This window comes from Herpailurus yagouaroundi, unplaced genomic scaffold (assembly GCF_014898765.1).
Source record: "Herpailurus yagouaroundi ecotype Mexico unplaced genomic scaffold, PumYag 199, whole genome shotgun sequence".
In the NCBI taxonomy this organism is placed as follows: Eukaryota; Metazoa; Chordata; class Mammalia; order Carnivora; family Felidae; genus Herpailurus; species Herpailurus yagouaroundi.
The window spans coordinates 3,212,728-3,232,286 of NW_024412430.1; the positions used below are offsets into that span (position 1 = coordinate 3,212,728).

At 47.5% G+C, this 19,559-nt stretch overlaps 1 protein-coding gene across 1 annotated transcript in view; it reads right to left on the reverse strand.

Annotated features, from left to right (window-relative positions):
• LOC121013597 (phosphoserine aminotransferase) overlaps nucleotides 1-19,559 on the reverse strand; it is a 32,922-nt gene that overhangs the window by 9,980 nt on the left and 3,383 nt on the right. The window contains exons 2-7 of the mRNA XM_040449295.1: nucleotides 17,535-17,595; nucleotides 16,525-16,594; nucleotides 13,810-14,015; nucleotides 12,827-12,999; nucleotides 10,196-10,365; nucleotides 2,662-2,790 (exon numbers count right to left, since the gene is read on the reverse strand). Of these exons, the coding sequence (XP_040305229.1) occupies nucleotides 2,662-2,790; nucleotides 10,196-10,365; nucleotides 12,827-12,999; nucleotides 13,810-14,015; nucleotides 16,525-16,594; nucleotides 17,535-17,595 (809 nt within the window). The remainder of the gene's footprint in view (nucleotides 1-2,661; nucleotides 2,791-10,195; nucleotides 10,366-12,826; nucleotides 13,000-13,809; nucleotides 14,016-16,524; nucleotides 16,595-17,534; nucleotides 17,596-19,559) is intronic.

The following is a 19,559-nucleotide window of genomic DNA, read 5'->3' on the forward strand; positions in this document are numbered from 1 at the left end:
GGGCATGTGGGTCATGATGGGATGGATGGATGGACGGATGTGTGTGGATGGATGATGGATAGATGGATGGATGGGCATGTGGGTCATGATGGGATGGATGGATGGATGGATGGTTGGATGGATGGATGGGTTGGTGGGTGGACAGATGGGTGGATAGAAGGGTAGGTGGGGGGGGTAGATGTGTGGATAGGTGGATAGGTGGATAGGTGGATGTGTGGAAGACTAAACAGGTGGACTAAGTGTGTCTTCAGACCTTTCCAGACCTTCCTTCTCATTCCAGCACAACCATCCCCTCTAGGCAACCCACTCTTAGCTCCCCAAACACAATGTACTTTCTCCCCTCAGTACCTTTGCGGGGCTGGGGCCTGCCTTCCTAAAAATTCCTAAAAGTACTTTTGCCCTCCTCTGACTAACTCTACTCATGCCCAAGGTGCAATCAAGCTCATTCAAAACCCCCCCTACACCTGCAGGCAAAGCATTATCATCTTACTGCTCCAAGCTTATAGTAACTATCACTGAGCCCTTGGCTGTGAACTCCTCGGATCATCTACCAAGCCCCCAGTCTATACTTGGCTGTTGTGCAGAACCAGAGTAGACAGAAAGCACAACGTGCACACCTCTCCCCAGACCACATGTGGGGGAGAAGCCTAAAGGCTAAGGCGTCCATCCAAACCCAACTCTCCCAGGGCCTGTGGCTAGAGGGTCACTGCATGCCAAGAACTCACAGGAACAAGCCAAAAGCATTTTAAGGACAGAGGGAGTAGTAGCACACTGCTTTATCCTACCTACTCCACAAGTACACCCCCACCCACCACCCATGGGTGGTCAGGGAGAAGTATTAAAAGTTAGGCCTAAAGCATCGTCTTGTCCATCTGTCGTGGCACACTGAATTCTCAAAGAAGAGTATACATTCTCTAGTTCCTATCAGTCAGTTACTATCATGGAACCCAAAGAGTAACAGTCACTGAGGAGGTCTCAGGCTTGGTAAATGAGTATGTGTTTATGTATATGCATACAAATGTGTACACACAAACATACACGTATGTGTGTACATGTACATACACGCAGCATAAAGTCTCCTACACCTGTATGCCACCTGGAAGGGGGGAGTGGACGCAAACGAAAACACCATCTATTAAGCTCCCTGTGTGCCAGGCACTGTGCTAGGTGCTTCACATTCAGCATTCTGGTGAGAGGTCTATGGTAGGGGACTGGATAGTGGCCCCCAAAAAGGTAGATCCATGTCCTAACCCCTGGAAAAAGGGTCTTTGAGGATGTAATTAAGTTAACGGTCTCTAGTTGACAGAAAGCACCTGGGATTATCTGGATAGGCCCCAAATCCAGCAACCAGAAGCGAGGACACACAACAAAGTTGAGGTCAGAGACTGGGGTGATGCACCATAGGCCACGGAATGCCTGGAGCCACAAAGAATGGTTCTTCCCTGGAGTCTCTGGGGGGAGCAAAGCCTTCCTGACACCTTGCACCTCAGGCCTCCAGAACATGGAGAATGGATTTCTGTTACATTAAGCCATCGAGTTAGTGAATCTTTGTTCCAGCACTTCTAGGAGACGAATACAAGGCCCATACGTTTTCTCTGTCCCTCACAGGAGCGAGTCCAGTAGTCAACACACATTCATGAATCTTCTGGTCACCAAAATGTTTTTTTGGTTTTTTCAATTTGTTGTTTGTTTTGTTTTTTGTGTTTTTTTTTGGGGGGGGGGGGGGAGAGAGAGAGAGACAGAGTGCAAGTGAGGGAGGGGCAGAGAAAGAGGGAGACAGAATCTGAAGCAGGCTCCAGGCTCTGAGCTGTCAGCACAGAGCCCGATGCAGGGCTCAAACCCACAAACCGTGAGATCATGACCTGAGCTGAAGTCGGTACTCAACCGACTAGCCACCCAGGCTCCCCAGTCACAAAAATGTTTAACTAGAAGTCTCCTCGTTCACAGACTGCAGGCCTGGGGTGGGAATATTTGTCCTATAATAACGGAAGCAGTGAACTTCTAAAAAGGTAGGCGACCCGGCTGAGGGGATCAGGAGTAGGTGTTTATACCAAGGGCCTCCAGCGGAGTCCCTACATAAAGGGGAGCGCTTCCAGCAAATCTGCGTGATTTTTCCCAAGGGATGTACCAAGGATACAGACAGTGGGAGAAGGGGTCTGCCCCAGGAAGAACTGAGACTCTTCCCCAGGAGAGATCTTTGGTGTGAGAAACATCACCACCCCCCGGGAAACAGGTCCCTAGGCCTGGGATTCCGCAGGTGGGGCTGTACAAGGGGAGAACCCACCCGCCTCCAACTGCTGGGGCCCATGACCACCCAGCTCACTGGCACTTCAACATCAAGAAAGGGAAACGTGTCCATTTCTCAAAGGCACACGTCATATACACATGTGAAAATTCAAAAGAGGCAAGGAGCACCCGGGTGGCTCAGTCGGTCTGGCGTCCGACTCCAGCTCAGGTCACAGTCTCACGACTCCATGAGTTTGAGCCCCACATCGGGCTCGCTGCCATCAGCACAGAGCCCACTTTGGATCCTCTGTTCCCCTCTCTCTCTGCCTCTCCCCCGCTTGCGTGCTCTCAAAAATAAATGAAACCTTTTAATTAATTAATTAAAGAAAATAAATCCACGAGAGGCAAGATGTGAGAGAAAGTCCATCAACTTACACGTAGAATCCTTGCGAATTATCAATGATGTCATAAATCATCTGCGATTTGACGGAGCTGAGGTTCTCCATGGCTGCTGCACCGCCGTTGTTCTTGATCCACTCCAGGACCAAGCCCATGACATAGATGCTGAAATGAAGATTAAAAACAAAGAAAATCCATCTAGTTCAGCTTCGCAAAGGTGGAAAGACATTCAAGCCAACTGTTGTTTTGCAGCAAACATCCTCCCCACCCCCACCCAGTTAACCCTTCACTTCCTACACTCACAGAGCCCATACTTCCCATAGTTTGTACCATTCACTCCTTTATTTTATATTTTATATTTCTCTGGGCCCACGATCTGGGAAGACCTGAAGCACAGTGTTCACCTTCTCTACAGCAGAGCCCTCACAGGGGGCCCGGGGCCCCTACCTGGAGGGAGAAGTGTGGTATGGCACTAGGAGCAGGGGCTCCGAGTCAGTCTTGACTCTGGTCCCACTGCTGCCACTAAGACTACCCAGGATTAGTCACCTTGGAAATCAAACCCCGGCTTTCCCATCTGGAAAGAGGGATACCTACCACCCTATGCTGGACACCTGGCATTTCAGCTGTCCCAATCTCCCTAACCCCACGCCCACCCAACGGGCAGACCCAGCAGGGTCCCTTGTCCTCTGGTCTCAGAGCTGGGCAGGGGACCTAACGGGGCCGATCAGAGCCCTCTCTGGGCTTCTCTGACCTGGGAGTGAGGACAAAGAGGCAGACCTAGCGCTGGTCAAAGTGTGAGACTTGAGTAAGAACATGTGACAGAGACTCATCTGCTTTCCAGCAGAAAGAAGCAAGGATCAGAAACGGAGAGCAAGTGGGGTGGGATTTGTGTCCCTGGTTCCAGGAGGAGCCACTGCACCCCAGCCCCTCCTGGAGCTTGGCAGTGTTCCTCTCTGAGCCAAAATGTCAGCTCGGCCACCTGTGCGACATCGGGGCTCGAGGGGACCTTAGGAGACAGATCGGGTGAAGTGCTTAGTGCAGGGTCTGGAACGTGGCAGGTAGGTGACACAAGTGTAGTCAACAGCATCTTCATTACGAAGTGCTCCTAACTGCACTGAACATACATGTTGAGGAGCAGTGGATGGTTTCCTAGTGGCCTTCTGAAAGCCCATCTCTCTCTTTTTTTTTAAGTTTATTTATTTTGAGAGACAGAGCGTGTGTGTGCACCAGAGGAGGTGCAGAGAGAGAGAAAGAGAGAGAGAGAGAGAGAGAGAGAGAGAGAATCTCAAGCAGGCTCCGTGCCTGAGCCACCCAGGAGCCCCTGAAAGCCCATCTCTTAAAGGAGCAAACAGCTCCGTGTGCACCTCACTGAAAGTTTGTGGGGGCAGGAGCACAGGTCTCCAAGGGAAGAGATACCATCTACTTGAGCTGGGAATATGCAGATCAGCTCTCGGCTGTGCACTCTCCAGGAGTGGAAAAGAGGTCCCCACCAGGGATCTGTGCAAACCAAGTGGCCAGGAGTCAATGCCCAGCAAAGATCTGGGGTGCTAACCCCTGGACAAGAGCTGCCTCGTTCATTAACACCACAGGTCTGTTACCACCGTGACAGGTTGAAGAGGGAGATCACTGGATCTGGAAAGCACTCTAATGGCCAGAAGCTTGTCCCAGAGGAAGCCCGAGGCACTAACTGGCTCATTCACTGTGTCAACCTGGTAGGTAGAGGACCCCGGTGTTTCCATCCCCAGAAGTTAGCAGAAGCCAATGCTGGGCTGCTCAGTAGGCAGTGGGCAGACAGCAGCCTGCACCCACAGACATGTAATAGCCTCTCCAGAAGCTTCCCCAGCTTGAGGAATGAGAAACAGTAGCTAGTGGCAAAAAGGGAAGAGAGAATAGAGTGGAGAACAGCCCCTGAGTAATTTAGAACCTCAGCTGCAGCTCTGTGGATAATGACTGAGAAAGCAGAGGGACAAAGTGGAAAGAAGAAAGGCAGAGGAGTGTATTCCAACATCTATTATGGGGCCAGGCAGCCTGCTAGTTGTTCCTTCTTTTCTTGATCACAATAATCCTGAGGTCAGAGCTACCATCATCCCATCTTACAGATGAGGAAACTGACGTTTGGGGAATTTAATTTGGCTAATGTCACCCATGTAGTGGCTGATGAAGCCAGGATTGCAACCCTGCCTAGTCAGACTCCCAAGCCTGGGCTTTTTTCGCAGTAACCAAGGCATCTGGTTTCGTAGGGGCTCCAGGACCCTCAGCCACTACCTCACCGGCTAGTGGGGCAGCCAGGCTGGCACCAAAGCTCAGACACAGCTGCCCGTGCGGCTGCTAGAGCAGCTTCACAGCACACCTGTGTGGATGTGTGTGTGTTCCAGATAGGACGCTGCCCGCCTCTCTCTCTCTCCGGACAAAAAAAAGGGGGGCGTCTGGGTGGCTCAGCCAGTTGAGCAGCCGACTTTGGCTCAGGTCATGGTCTCATGGTTTGTGAGTTCAAGCCCCACATCATTCGCTGCTGACAGCACGAAGCCCACTTCGGATCCTCTGCCCCTTTCTCTCTCTGCCTCCCCCCCACCCCACCCCGGCTCGCTCTCTCTCAAAAATAATAATATAAACATTAAAAAAAAAAAAACACAGATATGACACTGCCCACCCACTCCTCTGTTCGGTGACCCGCTCTAGAACTCCCTTCTAACCCCAAACTCACTCTCCCACGAACCACAGGAGCACACCCCGCCCCATGACCCAGGCAAAGCCACTGGTGCCTATTCACTGACCGTACCCTTTCAAGGCCACATTTTGCTTTCACCTATAGCTTTGTTATCCTAGCGTTCCCTAGCTGCTTTCTCGCTACTCAAATCCAAGGCTGCAGCAAGGTCCACAGTCCCAGCCAGTTCTCGGCACCAACACACTGCCCTCTCCATAGCTGTCATGCTCAGACTCAGTGCTAATCTTAATGGGATCTGGCAGGCGCTCAGTAGAAAGCCCTCCCATCTTCCATGCTGTCCCAGAGCCGGCACCTGGAGCCACGCCTATGAAGCCTCAGCATGAGGCAGACCGCTCGGAAGGAAGCGGGTTCTCCCTGTGGCTTCCGATTCATTACCAACTCAAACTTCTAGCCCCACACAGTCCAAACTCTTCAAACTATAGGGACCCTAAATGTTCGGTCTCAATTCTCCCCATTAACCAATTTAACATGCCTGATTCATGCCTTCACTTCTAAAATGCCACCTGCATCACACAGCATAGGTTTACCATCGAAGCTTGTCTATTAAGTTACTAAATAAATCACAGTAGATCCATTCTGTGGAATACCACTGGAACACCATACAGCAATTCAAAGCGAGGGGGGGAAAGGCAGGTATTTGAGCTTATATTGCATAGCATAGTGTTCGTGGCAGATTGTGGGGTAGAAAAAAGAAATTCACAGAATAGTCTACAGGGTAAAGTCCCACTCACATAACTAAATACAGCTCTGTATATCTGCATACGCCCAGTTAAGGGTCTGTCGGGACCCACAACGAGCAGTGAATAGTGGTTACCCTGGCCGGTTCTGCTCACTTCAGAAATCTTTGCTAGGAACACGTTAGGTGGTTCAGTTGGTCAAGTGGCCAACTCTTGATTTCGGCTCAGGTCATGATCTCAGTTTGTGGGTTCAAGCTTCGCACTGGGCTCTGCACTTACAGCGTGGAGCCTGCTTGGGATTCTCTCCGTCTCTCCCTTCCTCTCTCTCTTTGCCTGCCACCCCCCACCCCGACGCCCTTTACCCAATCTGAAAATAAATTAACTTAAAAAAATTAAATTATTTAAAAAAAAGAATATGTTAACTTTTTAAAGCAATACAAATACTCTCTGTGCACTAAGGCTTAGAAAAGCACACCAGAAATCCTCAGAAAAACTCTCCCTGGCTGTTTGTTCTGAAGATTCTAACTGCAGAAACTCACCTGCTTCTGGGGTTCATGAGGAGCAAGGCTAAGGCCCTGCGCAGGCCCTCACTCCTACTCTGGTAAGAGAGGCGGCCTTGATTAATGGGGTTATTTTCTTATTAGTTACTTTACCTCGTACTACAGAGAAAAAACAAATATATACTTACAGGGTCAGAGAACTATTTGTGGGTACAGAGGGAAGTGTGTGTACCTTCTTGCCTGTGCATTCATTGGGCTTAGTGTGATGTACTAAAGGGTTAAAACAGAAGGCCCACGCGATCCTTTATTCCACCCTAATTCACAGCTCAGGGCTACAGGCAACTATGTGAAGCGTTACTCAGCCCAGTTCACACAAAATGCCCAGAGCCAATGGTCATTCAGCTCTGATTTTAAAAGGAAAAAAAAAAAGGTTTCTTTTCAAACAACTTGGGGCCTTTTCAAGGACTTCTGTGTGATTCAAAGCTCAGGAGTCTTCTGCCTGTCTTATCGGCTCACATTCAAGGATCCGGGAGGGCATCTGGCACAAATCTTATCTCTAACTTGGGGTTTGTTCTCACTGCGCGAGCTAAAATTTTCTAACCTTGAAGGTTGTAAGTACCAACAAATGAACTAAGTTGGTTTTCCAAGCCATAGATTTATGGTAATTGGTCAATTGAATGGACTTTTATTTCTCTCCTGTTCTCTTCTTTCGGGGTAAGAGAAAGGACGGCAACTTCCAGGGGGTCTTGGTCAGAACACATTTGAAACCGGTCTTTCTCTGCTATGTTTACACTATTCTAATCGAATATTAACGATTCTGCCCCTCGATAGTCTCAGCACTGTTCTGATCTGCCCGGGGGGAAGAGTTTTGCCCCTTTTCTGCCCTTGTTTCTGGTTCAGCCCCCTCTCCTGAGGCAGGAAAGCTCTGGGGAGGCAGTGATGGCCTCCTCCACCCAATGTAACCCTCCTCCAGGTGACCAGGTGACCAGCTGAGGTGACCAGCTGAGCTGACTGGTCAAGGCCCAGGCTGAGGCCTGCACACGAGCTGGTAGGGGAGGGACCCTACATGAGAGTCACTGAAGAGTCCTTCTCTGTGTCTCTGGGTCTGACTCCACACACTGTTGTCTCCTATCATTTTGTCATAAATATTAGACAGACTGACCTGCTTTCTCCCTGTTCCCACTGACTTTTCACCCTAATATTAACAAGCAAACAGCATTTTAACATATTCATTGTATGTTTTAGAATTTGCTTCCGGTAACTCTTAGTTACCAGAGAAGGTGCCAGAGAGTGTGCCCGGGCCGGGGCGGCCGGGGCCCGCCCCTCCGGGCTGTGCTGTGATCTGAACTTGCCAGCTTTCAGACCACATTTCAGGACAGTGTTTCCCCCACCTCCTCCTGGAGCCCACGGTGGTCTCTGTCTCACCCTGAAAGACCCACCTGATGGCGAGCCAGGCCTTGGCCCCACCTTCTAACAGGGAGGACAAACACCACCTGTCACTGTGCAGCCTGGCACCTAAGCCCCTTCCCCAGGCTCCCCTGCACCTGCATCCTCACCACTCGGCACTTCCAACTTGTTTCCAACTTGGCCAGTGATCACTGGCACCTGGAACTGCCTGGAACCCCAGAAATAGGACCGATGGACAAGAGATTCAGCCCTACTGTCCCCACCCTTAACAGGCATTTCAGAAACATTTTCAACCAGGGTGAAACACAGTGGGGTTTAGAAGTGACCAGGACAGTAACCACTAGAACACCCCATTCCCCAAGGAAAACAGGAGACACAAATTAGCTGCTGTGCCCCCGTCAGCGGTGCAGAAATCCAGTGGAAATTTCCATCAGAATTTTAACTTTGAGGTGTACCTGGGTGGCTCAGGCGGTTAAGCGTCTGACTTTGGTTCAGGTCACAATCTCACAGTTCGTGAGTTCGAGCCCCGCATCCGGCTGTTTGCTGTCAACACAGAGTCTGCTTTGGATCCTCTGCCCCCGCCCCCCCGCTCTCTGCCTCTCCCCTGCTCATTCTCAATCTCTCTCTCTCTCTCAAAATAAATAAATTAACCTAAAAAAAAAAAAAAGCATTCTAGGGCACCTGGATGGCTCAGTCAGTTGAGCATCTGACTTCAGCTCAAGTCATGATCTCATGGTTCATGGGTTCCAGACCCGCAATCGGCCTCTGCGCTGACAGCTCAGAGCCTGAAGCCTGCTTTGGATTCTGTGTCTCCTTCTCTCTCTGCCCTCCCCCCGCTCATGCTATGTCTCCCTGTCTCTCAAAAAGGAATAAGTGTTAAAAAATTTAAAATTAAAAAAAAAAAAAGAATTCTAACTTTGAGAAAAAAACACTTTTCCTTCCTAGAGCCAATTATGTAGAAGATTTTCTAGAAGCAGCCTCTATCAGGAAGAACTCAGACAAAGTCCCAACTCAGAGGGAAATGCTCCCTGCGCCAGCCTGAGCCTGCCTTTCCACATGCTCTTCTGAAAGCACTTTCCCCCCAGAAAATTCCATGAGCGGAAGAGCTGGACTCCAACAGTGATCTCCTAAGACGAATCCTTCAGACACAAAGAAACACACACTGGTAATTTCACCTGTGGAGAACACTTAAGGTACAGGGTGAACCCACCCAAGCTCTGGAACCAGGCTGTCCAGGTTCCAATCCCAGCTGTGCCATGACCTACAAGTATGGCCTTTGCTTCTTTACTTGCAAAATGGGGAAAAAAAGAGTATTTACCTCCTCGGGTGCTTGGGAGCACTAAAAGGGTCATACAAATAAAGTATCACCATTCCTATATCATACATGGCCTGAAAGGTAATCCATAAATTCTGGCTTTTCCCTCCCCTGCTAAAGCTCTGGGAACTAGCAACAAGAGAAACAGTAATAATACAGCTAACATTTATAAATTACCATGTGCCAACCACCAAATGCGTTTTATATGTAAGTCAGTCAATCAATCAATCAATCAATCAATCCTCACAGCACTATCAACAGGGTACTATTATTACTCCTGGAGGAACCTGCTACACAGACAGTTTAAGTGACTTGCCCAAGATCACACAGCTAGTAAGTAGTAAAAATCTCCCAGGCAACTGTTAAATCCTAGGTGTCACAAGATTTTCACAAAATATCTGAGGCTTGGCGTTAAAAGACCATGGGGCAGGGGAGCCTCGCTGTCCCTGAATGTGCTTTAATACACTTTTCTCACTTGGCTAATAGGAAGCCAGGCGTACCGGACAAGCACAGACTGGGTGAAAAGCCCAAGCCAGTATGTTCGCTGCCTGGTGGCCAGCTTTGTGCAGGCCCAGCGGGGAAAGAAAAGAAAGCCGGGGAGGCCTGGCCTTTGAAAGTCCTTTTCCAAAGTTTCATGGAAGCTTCCAAAGCTTCATGTTTGAGATGCACACCTGCCACTCATTTGCAGAGAGCTTCTGGGTTAATGGTAAACTCCTAAGGCTACCAAGACCTAAAAAGGGCAAGGAAAACTGATCTAACAGTGCACAGGGGATAACAGAGAGAGGTGAGCTGGGCAAAGAATCCTGATAGGATGTCTGAGCCATTAGGCCACTGGCTAATGAAAACGTGCTCTACTTCAGAAAGCTACCTCCCTCCACTTTGATGGGAAAGAGTGAGACCTCCTCCGTCAGTCCCCGAGGCCCCCGAGCCATGCCCCGGAGCTAACCTGAAGCACGGAGGCGTGTTGTACAGGGAGCCGTTTCCAGCCTGCACTTTGTAGTCCAGGACTGATGGGCACTCCCTGAGGGCGAACCCCAGCAGGTCATCACGGACGATCACCACCGTGACCCCGGCAGAGCCTACGTTCTTCTGGGCACCCGCAAAAATGACACCAAACTGAAAAAGAGAAGGCATGCTGTTTTAGATACACTTGGTCATTTTTCATAACTGTATTCAAATTTCCCAATGTCTTTCTAAAGTATGAGGAAGTGATTCTATCCTAATCTTGCTCAAAGTGCATTCTATTCTCTAAAGGCATCTCTGCCTGGGAGAGTTCAGAGGCCTGCAGGTTACACATGTCCCTGGTCCCACTCACCAGCAAGGGGCCAGCCCGAACCAATCACTACAAAGACCTTATACATATTCCTATCACTGTACATACGTCCTTTCTACACCCAAACCAATATTTAAAATGGGCCTGGGTGGCTCAGTCGGTTGAGTGTTCCAACCCTTGGTTTCAGCTCAGGGCATGATCCCACAGTCCCATGAGTTCAACCTCCCCGTCAGGCTCTCGCTTGGGAGTCTCTCCCTTTCCTTCCCCACTCACATTGCCTCTGTCTCTCTCAAATAAATAAATAAATAAACCTTTTTTTAAAAAGTATAAAAAAAATGGGGCTAACTGTTCTTGGTAACCAAAAGAAACACAGTTTTGAATGCATTCGTGTTTGTGTAAAAGGACAATCGGAAGATGTTGAGAAATAATAGACAAGCTGCCTGAAAGAGAAGAAAGTTTAGGCAACAGATGTTTAAAGGAACTTCAGAAAATTTTGTCACGTAAGATCCAGAACCCTCTCCCACATCCTCCTATGAACGCTTTGAACGCTTTATAAATATCAAACGGCATCCCAAGGATAAGGAGGGAAGGCAGCCGGGCCTGATAGGGAGTACTTTATAGTTGACACTGTTTAGAATTGCCAATGAGTGGCAACTGGTCATAAAAAGTGGATTATTCACAGAATATGGTATAACCACACAACGGAAGATTATTCAGCCTTAAAAAGGAATGAAGGTGCGACCCCTGCTACTGCGTGCATGACCCCCAAGGACATTTTAAGTGAAATGAACTTGACACAAAATGACAAATATTGCCTGAATCCCCTTCTATGAGGGACCCGGAAGAGTCCAATTCACAGAGGGTGGTGGCTACCAGGGCCTGGGGGACGACTGAGCAGAGCTCCAGCTTGGGAAGACAAAAAGTTCTAGAGACAGATGGTGATGCTGTTTGCACAACAGTGTGGATGTACTTAATGCCACTGAACTATATACTCAGAAATGGTTAAGGTGGTAAATTTTATGTTATGTATATTTTACCGTAATTTTTTTTTTTTAAAAGGCAGGCTACCATTTAGTGAGTTTTTAAATGCTTTAAAGGGGGCGCCCGGGTGGCTCAGTCGGCTGAGCTTCCAACTTTGGCTCAGGTCATGATTTCATGGTTCGTGGGTTCGTGGGTTCGAGCCCCCATTGGGCTCTGTGCTAACAGCTCAAAGCCTGGAGCCTGCTTCAGATTCTGTGTCTCCGTCTCTCTCTCCGCCCTCCCCCGTTCACGTTCTGTCTCTCTCCCTCTCAGAAATAAAATAAGCATTAAAAAAAAAAAAAAGGAAATGCAGGGCGCCTAGGTGGCTCAGTCGATTGAGATCTGACTTGGCTCAGGTCGTGATCTCGCGGTTTTTGAGTTCAAGATCCACGCTGAGCTCTGTACTGACAGTTCAGAGCCTAGTGAGCCTGCTTCGGATTCTGTGTGTATCTCTCTCTCTGCGCCTCCCTGGCTCGCACTGTCTGTCTCTCTCTTTCTCTCAAAAATAAATAAACACTTGGGGCGCCTGGGTGGCGCAGTCGGTTGAGCGTCCGACTTCAGCCAGGTCACGATCTCATGGTCCTTGAGTTCGAGCCCCGCGTCGGGCTCTGGGCTGATGGCTCGGAGCCTGGAGCCTGTTTCCGATTCTGTGTCTCCCTCTCTCTCTGCCCCTCCCCTGTTCATGCTCTGTCTCTCTCTGTCCCAAAAATAAATAAAAAACGTTGAAAAAAAAAATTTTTTTTTTAAAAATGAATAAACACTAAAAAAAAAAAAAAAAAAAAAGTAAATGCTTTACTTTTTGCACCCCCTGGTTGCATTCAGCTGAGTGCTGTGCTCCCCCGTCCACCCTGGTGTGCCACTAGGAAAGGCTATATGCCCTGTTGATGCTCTGGGAGTTGAGGTCAGCTCACGGCCAGGTGCAGCTCCTTCCACACATCCCCTGAGCTTGGATAATCTGCATTTTCCCTGGAAGACAGCAAGCTACTCCCACTGCGTTGGCCCAAACACTTCTAAGAGGGACCCTCGAAGGCAGATAAACTCCCCAAGGACTCCAGTGTGACCCTGTGAAGCAATCATTAACACGGGGTAACATCAAGATGTAAGCATTCTGACAACCCACAGGAAATAAGCAACTGTCGGCCCATCACTGTGAGCTGCCCTGGCTTCGGGGTCTCTGCTGGCCCAAGACGCTCTGGGCCTTTCCGTGTCCTGGTACGTATGTTAAAATGCTCTCACGGAATCCGAGACACTGGGGTGCCCCTGCCAGGCCCTTTTACACTCTACCTTGGAAACTTCCACTGGCTTGGATAGGAAGTTTGAGGACATGTCACAAACCAGCACTGCTCCCTCGACGTCTGGGATAAAGTCAAACTCCACTCCGTGCACAGTCTCATTGGCGCAGTAATACACATAGGAGGCATCGGGGCTCAGCTTCCAGGTGCTTGGATCTGGAATTTCTACCACAGAAGAAAAAGTGGAGACTGTGGACTTTCATTCTGCCTTCCTTGTGTAGATGAGACTGACAAACTTCCCCTAGCAGTGAAAGGCTCATCCCAAAGCCCTCCCAAGTGAAACCACCCTATCCATCTTGCATTATAATCCCCATCAACGACCTAAAAAGATTAACAATTCCACCCCTTTGACAGTTATTGGGGGTAACTCATCTTCAAGAATGGTGTGGTGGGTATCTGTCGAGTTTTTTCTCATTACCCAGCATCCATCTATCCTATGTCCAGAGTTTCTTCTTGGGGCTCCAGCCTCCCCAGCTCAGCCCACGTAGCTCCAGTGTGGCCAATTCCACTTGCAGTCACATGACTGATTGGGAATGGAACACAGGAGACGTCAGACTCTAACTGGAAATGCTTGAGCAAAGGCACTGAAACTTGGGAGAACAGAAGGTCAGGAGCATCTTCTAAAAGGGAGTACAGCTTTTCCGACTGTGGAGCCACCACAGAGGAGACAAGGGGAGACACCAGGACCTGCAGGCACTGTTGGGGCCCTTGATCAAGCCATTCCTGAAGCCAATCGGCCTCTAGGTTTTCAGGTGAGAGAACCTATGAATACTTTCTGTAGCAGCCAGTGAACAGTCTTAACAAGTACAACCATCCAGTCTGAATGGTACCAAACCAACTATTGACCAGAAGAAGGAATTAAAAACTGCTGGTTGCCCTTGGCGGGGGTAACCTGATATCTAAGGAGGGACTACCCACCCATCAGCATTTGTCAGCATTTCATTATCACTGTTGAACTCAGATCCCAGCACTTACTTGTGTAACTCCCAAGTTTGGGGTGGACGATATTCACGGTCCCAAATTTCTTGGCTTCTTCGGCGGCCTTAGCTGACCAAGATCCTGTCACCACATAGTCGGCACACCTTCCTGCTTTCAGGCCAATCAGGTTTAAGGGGACAGCACTGAACTGGCCAGACCCACCTCCTTGCACAAAAATCACCTTGTAGTTGTCTGGAACGGCTCTGGGCAGAAGTACATGTGACGGTAAACAGAGACACACAGGGCGCAAGAATGAGTGATGCTCTCTACCAGCACTTTACCCTGGGTGGATATACTACAAGAAATATGGTAAAGTCCCCCCACGGCTTTGCCTTCCCCAATCCAGTCACTTATCTATTCCCTCCTTGGACAACCATTATCGGGCTCTGTGTGGAACCCAAGGGGAATGTTTGGAGGGAAGTCAGTAACACCCTGCTGGTCATCTTGCTACCACTCTCAGACTACATGGTTCAAGGGAGGCCAACCCTCGCTCCAGCAGAAGAGCACATGACCCGAGCTGGCCAGTGGGGTTTGGTTCTGAGACCTTTGCTCAAACTTCAGGAAAAGGGGAACGCTTTCTACTGAGGGAAAGGATAAACCGGCTAATCCTACAACCCCTGGTGGCCACCTGGTGAAGCCAACACCTAAAACAGCAGAGCCAAAAGATGAAGATAAAGACCTTCCTGAACATCACCTCAATCACTCCTTCACTTTTACAGTTACACACGGTAACACACCCCCTCTTTCACTTAAGCTAAGAGCTGGGCATCTGTCACTTACAACCAGAAGTCCAAAAAATAGATATGTGCTGGTCCATGCTATGAACCAAGCGGACAGTGATAAGGATCGTAGATAACGTTTTAGGCCTAAGCATGTAATCACATACGGACATACATCAAGACTAACAGGGGGGCGCCTGGGTGGCTCATTTGGTTAAGCGTGCGACTTCAGCTCAGGTCATGATCTCAAAGTTTGTGAGTTCGAGCCCTGCGTTGGGCTCTGTGCTGATGGTACAGAGCCTGGAGCCCACTTTGAGTTCTGTGTTTTCCCCTCTGTCTCTGCCCCTTCCTCAGCCCAGCTCACACTCTGTCTCTCACTCAAAAATAAATAAACATTAAAAAAAAAAACAAGACTAACAGGGAAATTTCTGGACTCCAGCATAGAAAATGAAGATGATGGTTGGAATGGCTCTAGGCAGTAAGAGAAGCTCAGCTCCAGAGGGACTAGACCATGGAAACTGGACCCAAACCTTTGAGTAAGGTCAGAGCTTAGAAACAGGTATATGGAAGGCAGATGGCTATAGACAGGTCCAGCACCAAGGTAAGAACCAAAGGGCAGGGCAACCCGAGAGGGTCCTGGGGAATGGGTGCTGTGCAAATATCTGGTCCTGAACTATGTCTGCCTGTGATCATCCAGTGCCTACTGCCAGGTCTCATCGAGAGGTTCTAAACATGAGGTTCTCAGCAGCTGAGAAGGTCCCAGGTCTATGTTACTCAGATGCCAGACAGATAAGAAGGCCAACACCTGGATGGAAGGACAACAGATAGAGACAGAGCAGACAGGGGTACAAGGTAGGCACTTGGTTAGAATAAAGGACAGGCCCATAAACTGAACTGAGAGTCCAGTCCCAGGAGGCTCACAGCCTACATCTTCTGGGGCCAAGGTTCCATGAAGCACAGGATTATGCTGTGGACAGGATACGGGACCCAGCAGGCAGACCCGGTGAGTGAAGTCACGCGAACGATTACTGGTTCTGACCACTCGCATTGCACTGGGCTTCTAGGGGCTCCTCACAAAAGTGTCCCCAAGCCTGCCCCATCTTGAAGCGTTTCATCAAGGCAATTTAAAAGGAAGTAGTCCATATAATTCCAATCTTGTTACAGAATAATGCAAACATGAACCCTGAATTATTAATAATAATTACCTCTGACTGATAGGGTTATGGATAGTTTAATTCTATCCATAGTTTAACTATCCAGTAGTTTAAATTCTAGTTTAATTTGTGATATTCAGGTTTGCCCCTAAACTTTCTACCATGAACATGCACCAGTTCTATGAGCAGAACGAAAATGTGGATTCCCCCCCCCACTCAAGATTACCATATTCATAACGTTTATGTGAATATGTATAGATAATATATAAATCTCTCATTTAAACAGCAATCTATTTACAAGTAAGGTTTCCTCTGGGTAAGGAGAATGGTACAGATAAGCTAAGAGGGACCACCTGAGAAGTTCCTGGAGCGAAGAACTCTTAAAATTACCCAAAAAGTTTGCAAAAGATGAAGTTTCTACAGAGATTCTGATTCAGCTGGGCTAGAGAGGGGCCCTGCACTTAAATTTTTTAATACCTCCCCGCAGCCAGGTGATTCTGACAGGTGGTCTGAGACCCACATTTTTAAGAGCCAGTAAACTAACCAAGATGACCATTTCTTTGTTATCTAAATCCCTATTAAGCCTGAAAAATCTTTCTTAGATATAATGATTCCAAATCTTTGGAAACACCACATAAAATAAAAACACACAAACACAGGAGAGCAAACAAAAAAAAGCATGATGTACTAATTTAGTGACTTTGTAAGAATCTTTAAAAGTTTATTTTTAATTATGAAATATTCTTAACACACAGCAGAGTAAATACTATAACAGACACCCAGGTATGTGGATTATCAAACAAAAGTAACGAATTTGGTCTTTAAAATTCTGAACTTACAACAATTCCCGCACAAGATTCTCTATGTTGTTAATAATCTTGGCAAAATCTGATGACCTGTGGCTCATTTCTGTGGAAGGAAAGAAAAACAAGAAAACACAGTTCCAGTTCAAAACCAAATGAACAGAAGGAACTTTAGAAGCAAGTGCACGATTTGCAAATAAAATAATAACGGGAAATTGCAGTGATTTTGCAAATTGTGGGCCAAGGCTCACTTAGTTTAGGGGAAAAATCCAAACTGATTTTCCAATTGCAAACATTTGAGCCTTACAGCCACAGCGGAATGATTTTTCAAGTCGCATACTCATTGAATGAGCCATTTACTAATTCATCCTTCCGTCCCTGTGATTTCTCACAAACACGAACCCGTGCACAAAGGCTACCCCCCACCCCGAGAACAGCAGCACAAATTTCCGCACTGCGGCTCTCATTTCACAGAAACCCAAGTATTCGTCCCAAACCCACAGGAACAAAATTTAATAGCAACAAGCATGCAGTTAACCCTATGATCTCTTAATACTATGTGGCTTTTGGAATTACCTAACAAGAAAAAGGACATTAAATTTTCAAGAGGAAATTTTTAAATTCCAAGGTTCTCTTCCTCAATAATGTAAGAGAAACTTAATGAAATTATTAACGCGCAAGATCTTGAGCAAAGGCTTGTAGACCTTTAAACATTTACTGAGTTCATTTGTAAGTATAGCCCAGGCTGTACAATGAATGTGAGGCAATACTGTAAAGTTTCAGAGCATGGTGAGGCATGTGATCTCCAATGCTATGAACAGCAAAAACCAACCATGAAAGGGTAAGCGGAGAGGCAAGAACCCCTCACCAGCATGGGTACTGATTTCAAAACTGCTTCCATCAATCATGCAACCAAAATTACTAAAACTTAAAAATAGATCTACAAAGGCCTAAAGGAAGACCGAGGGGAAAAAATTCGAGGCTTGATGCATTTTAATCAGTTTCCTTTGGAACCTGGATGTTCAGAGTCAAAAAGTAAATCTTACCAAGAACACTAATCCCAATTCCTTTGTAGTCTAGTAATTCCTTTTGTATCTCTAACAATACCTAGGAAAAAACAAGAGAAAATAAAATGATTTGGATATTCTGTGCAGAGCACTCCCTCTGGACATCAAAGAGAGGGAGTCCACCCACAGGGCCTGTGAGGTCCAGAAGCTTCTGTCGTGCCCACGGCCAATCCCCCTCCTCCCATCCAGCCCACAGAGCCCTGCTAATGCAATTTACACACAAGTTAAGTGTGAAATAATGTGATGCGATTGATGTTAAAATACAGCTTTTCTGGGGCACCTGGGTGGCTCAATCAGTTGTGCATCAGACTCTTGTTTTCAGCTCAGGTCAAGATCTCATGATTCATGAGATCAAGCCCTGCATCGGGTTCCACACTAATGGCACGGAGCCTGCTTGGGATTCTCTCTTCCTCTCTGCCCCTCTCCCACTCGTTCTCTATACTCTCTCTCTCAAAATAAATAAAAATAAACTCTAAAAAAAAAAATACAGCTTTTCCAAAAGCATGAATTTATTTAGGTATAAAAATTCACCTGGATTCAAAAAATAAAGTTCAAATAAAGAATTTTTCTGATGACAACCCTCAGCTGTCAAGATAAGACCTTTGGGAAAAAACGGATGTGCTAGAAAATATCCCCTCCACTATCACATTTCTCACTCTGAAAGCAGAAATACAACAAAATGCATAAAGTTCTGGGTTCAAGGAAAAACAAAAAAGTCGGTGAGGCTGAAATTAAACTGATAACTCAATTTTCTATCTTTTTAGTCTAAGGTGCTCAAATGGAACAGGGTGGGTGTGCGGGAATTAGGAAGAGCCTGCTGTGAATGAAGGGGCTCCTGGGTGGCTGTTGGTTAAGCGCTGGACTCTTGATTTGGGCTCAGGTCCTAATCTCACCGGTTCCTGAGATCCAGACCCCTGTTGGGCTCCGAGAAGCCTGCTTAGGAGCACGTGCTCTCTCTCAAAATAAATGAACATTAAAAAAAAAAAAAAAAAGAAAGAAACACCTGTTGTGAAAGATTAATGGTCAGGGGAGGTAATGACATACCGACAGAGCCATGAGGGGGATATTCCTATCCCCGATGCGCAGATGAGTAATATCAGCCAAGGCTCTGAGGGCTATGCACCTGGCCAGCCCTTTGACCCCTCTACTAAGATTACTGCAGTCCCTTAACCACATTCTACCTTACAGGGACAACTGGGTGGGGGAGACCCAATTTACCACCAATCCCAAAGAGTCAGGAAATGGGGCACGGCTCACCAAACCTTACAAAGCTAGCTCGGGGGGAGCCCCTTTGATGTTTTGTTCCTCCAAAGTAAGTAAAATGCAAGTAACTACACACTGAAAAAAAAAAAAACAAAAAAAACACCAATCCTTTATTTATTTTTCTTAAAGAAGGAAGATAAAATCCTATCAGAGATGAATGTTAAAGTGTGAAATGACATGATATCTGGAATTGGCTTTATTGTTTATTAATTTTTTTTAATGTTTAATTATTTTTGAGAGAGAGAGAGAGAGAGCTACAGAGAGCAAGCGAATGGTGGGGGCAGAGACAAGGAGACACAGAATTCGAAGCAGGCTCCAGGCTCTGAGCTGTCAGCACAGAGCCCGATATGGGGCTCGGAGCCTAGAACCATGAAATCATGACCTGAGCCGAAGTCAGACATTCTACTGACTGAGCCACCCAGGCGTTCCTGGAATTGGCTTTATTATTATTTTTTATTTATTTTTTTTAATGTTTATTTATTTTTGTGAGAGAGAGAGAGAGATACAGAGCACAAGCAAAGGGTAGGGGCAGAGAGACAGGGAGACACAGAATCCAAAGCAGGCTCCAGGCTCTGAGCAGTCAGCACGGAGCCCGATGTGGGGCTCGGATCCAACCAAGAACCATGAGATCACGACCTGAGCTGAAGTCAGACGCTCTACTGACTGAACCACGCAGGCGCCCCTGGAATTGGCTTTAAAATCATCCCAGAGCTGGTGGGGAGTAAGAGCGTGCTGGAGGAG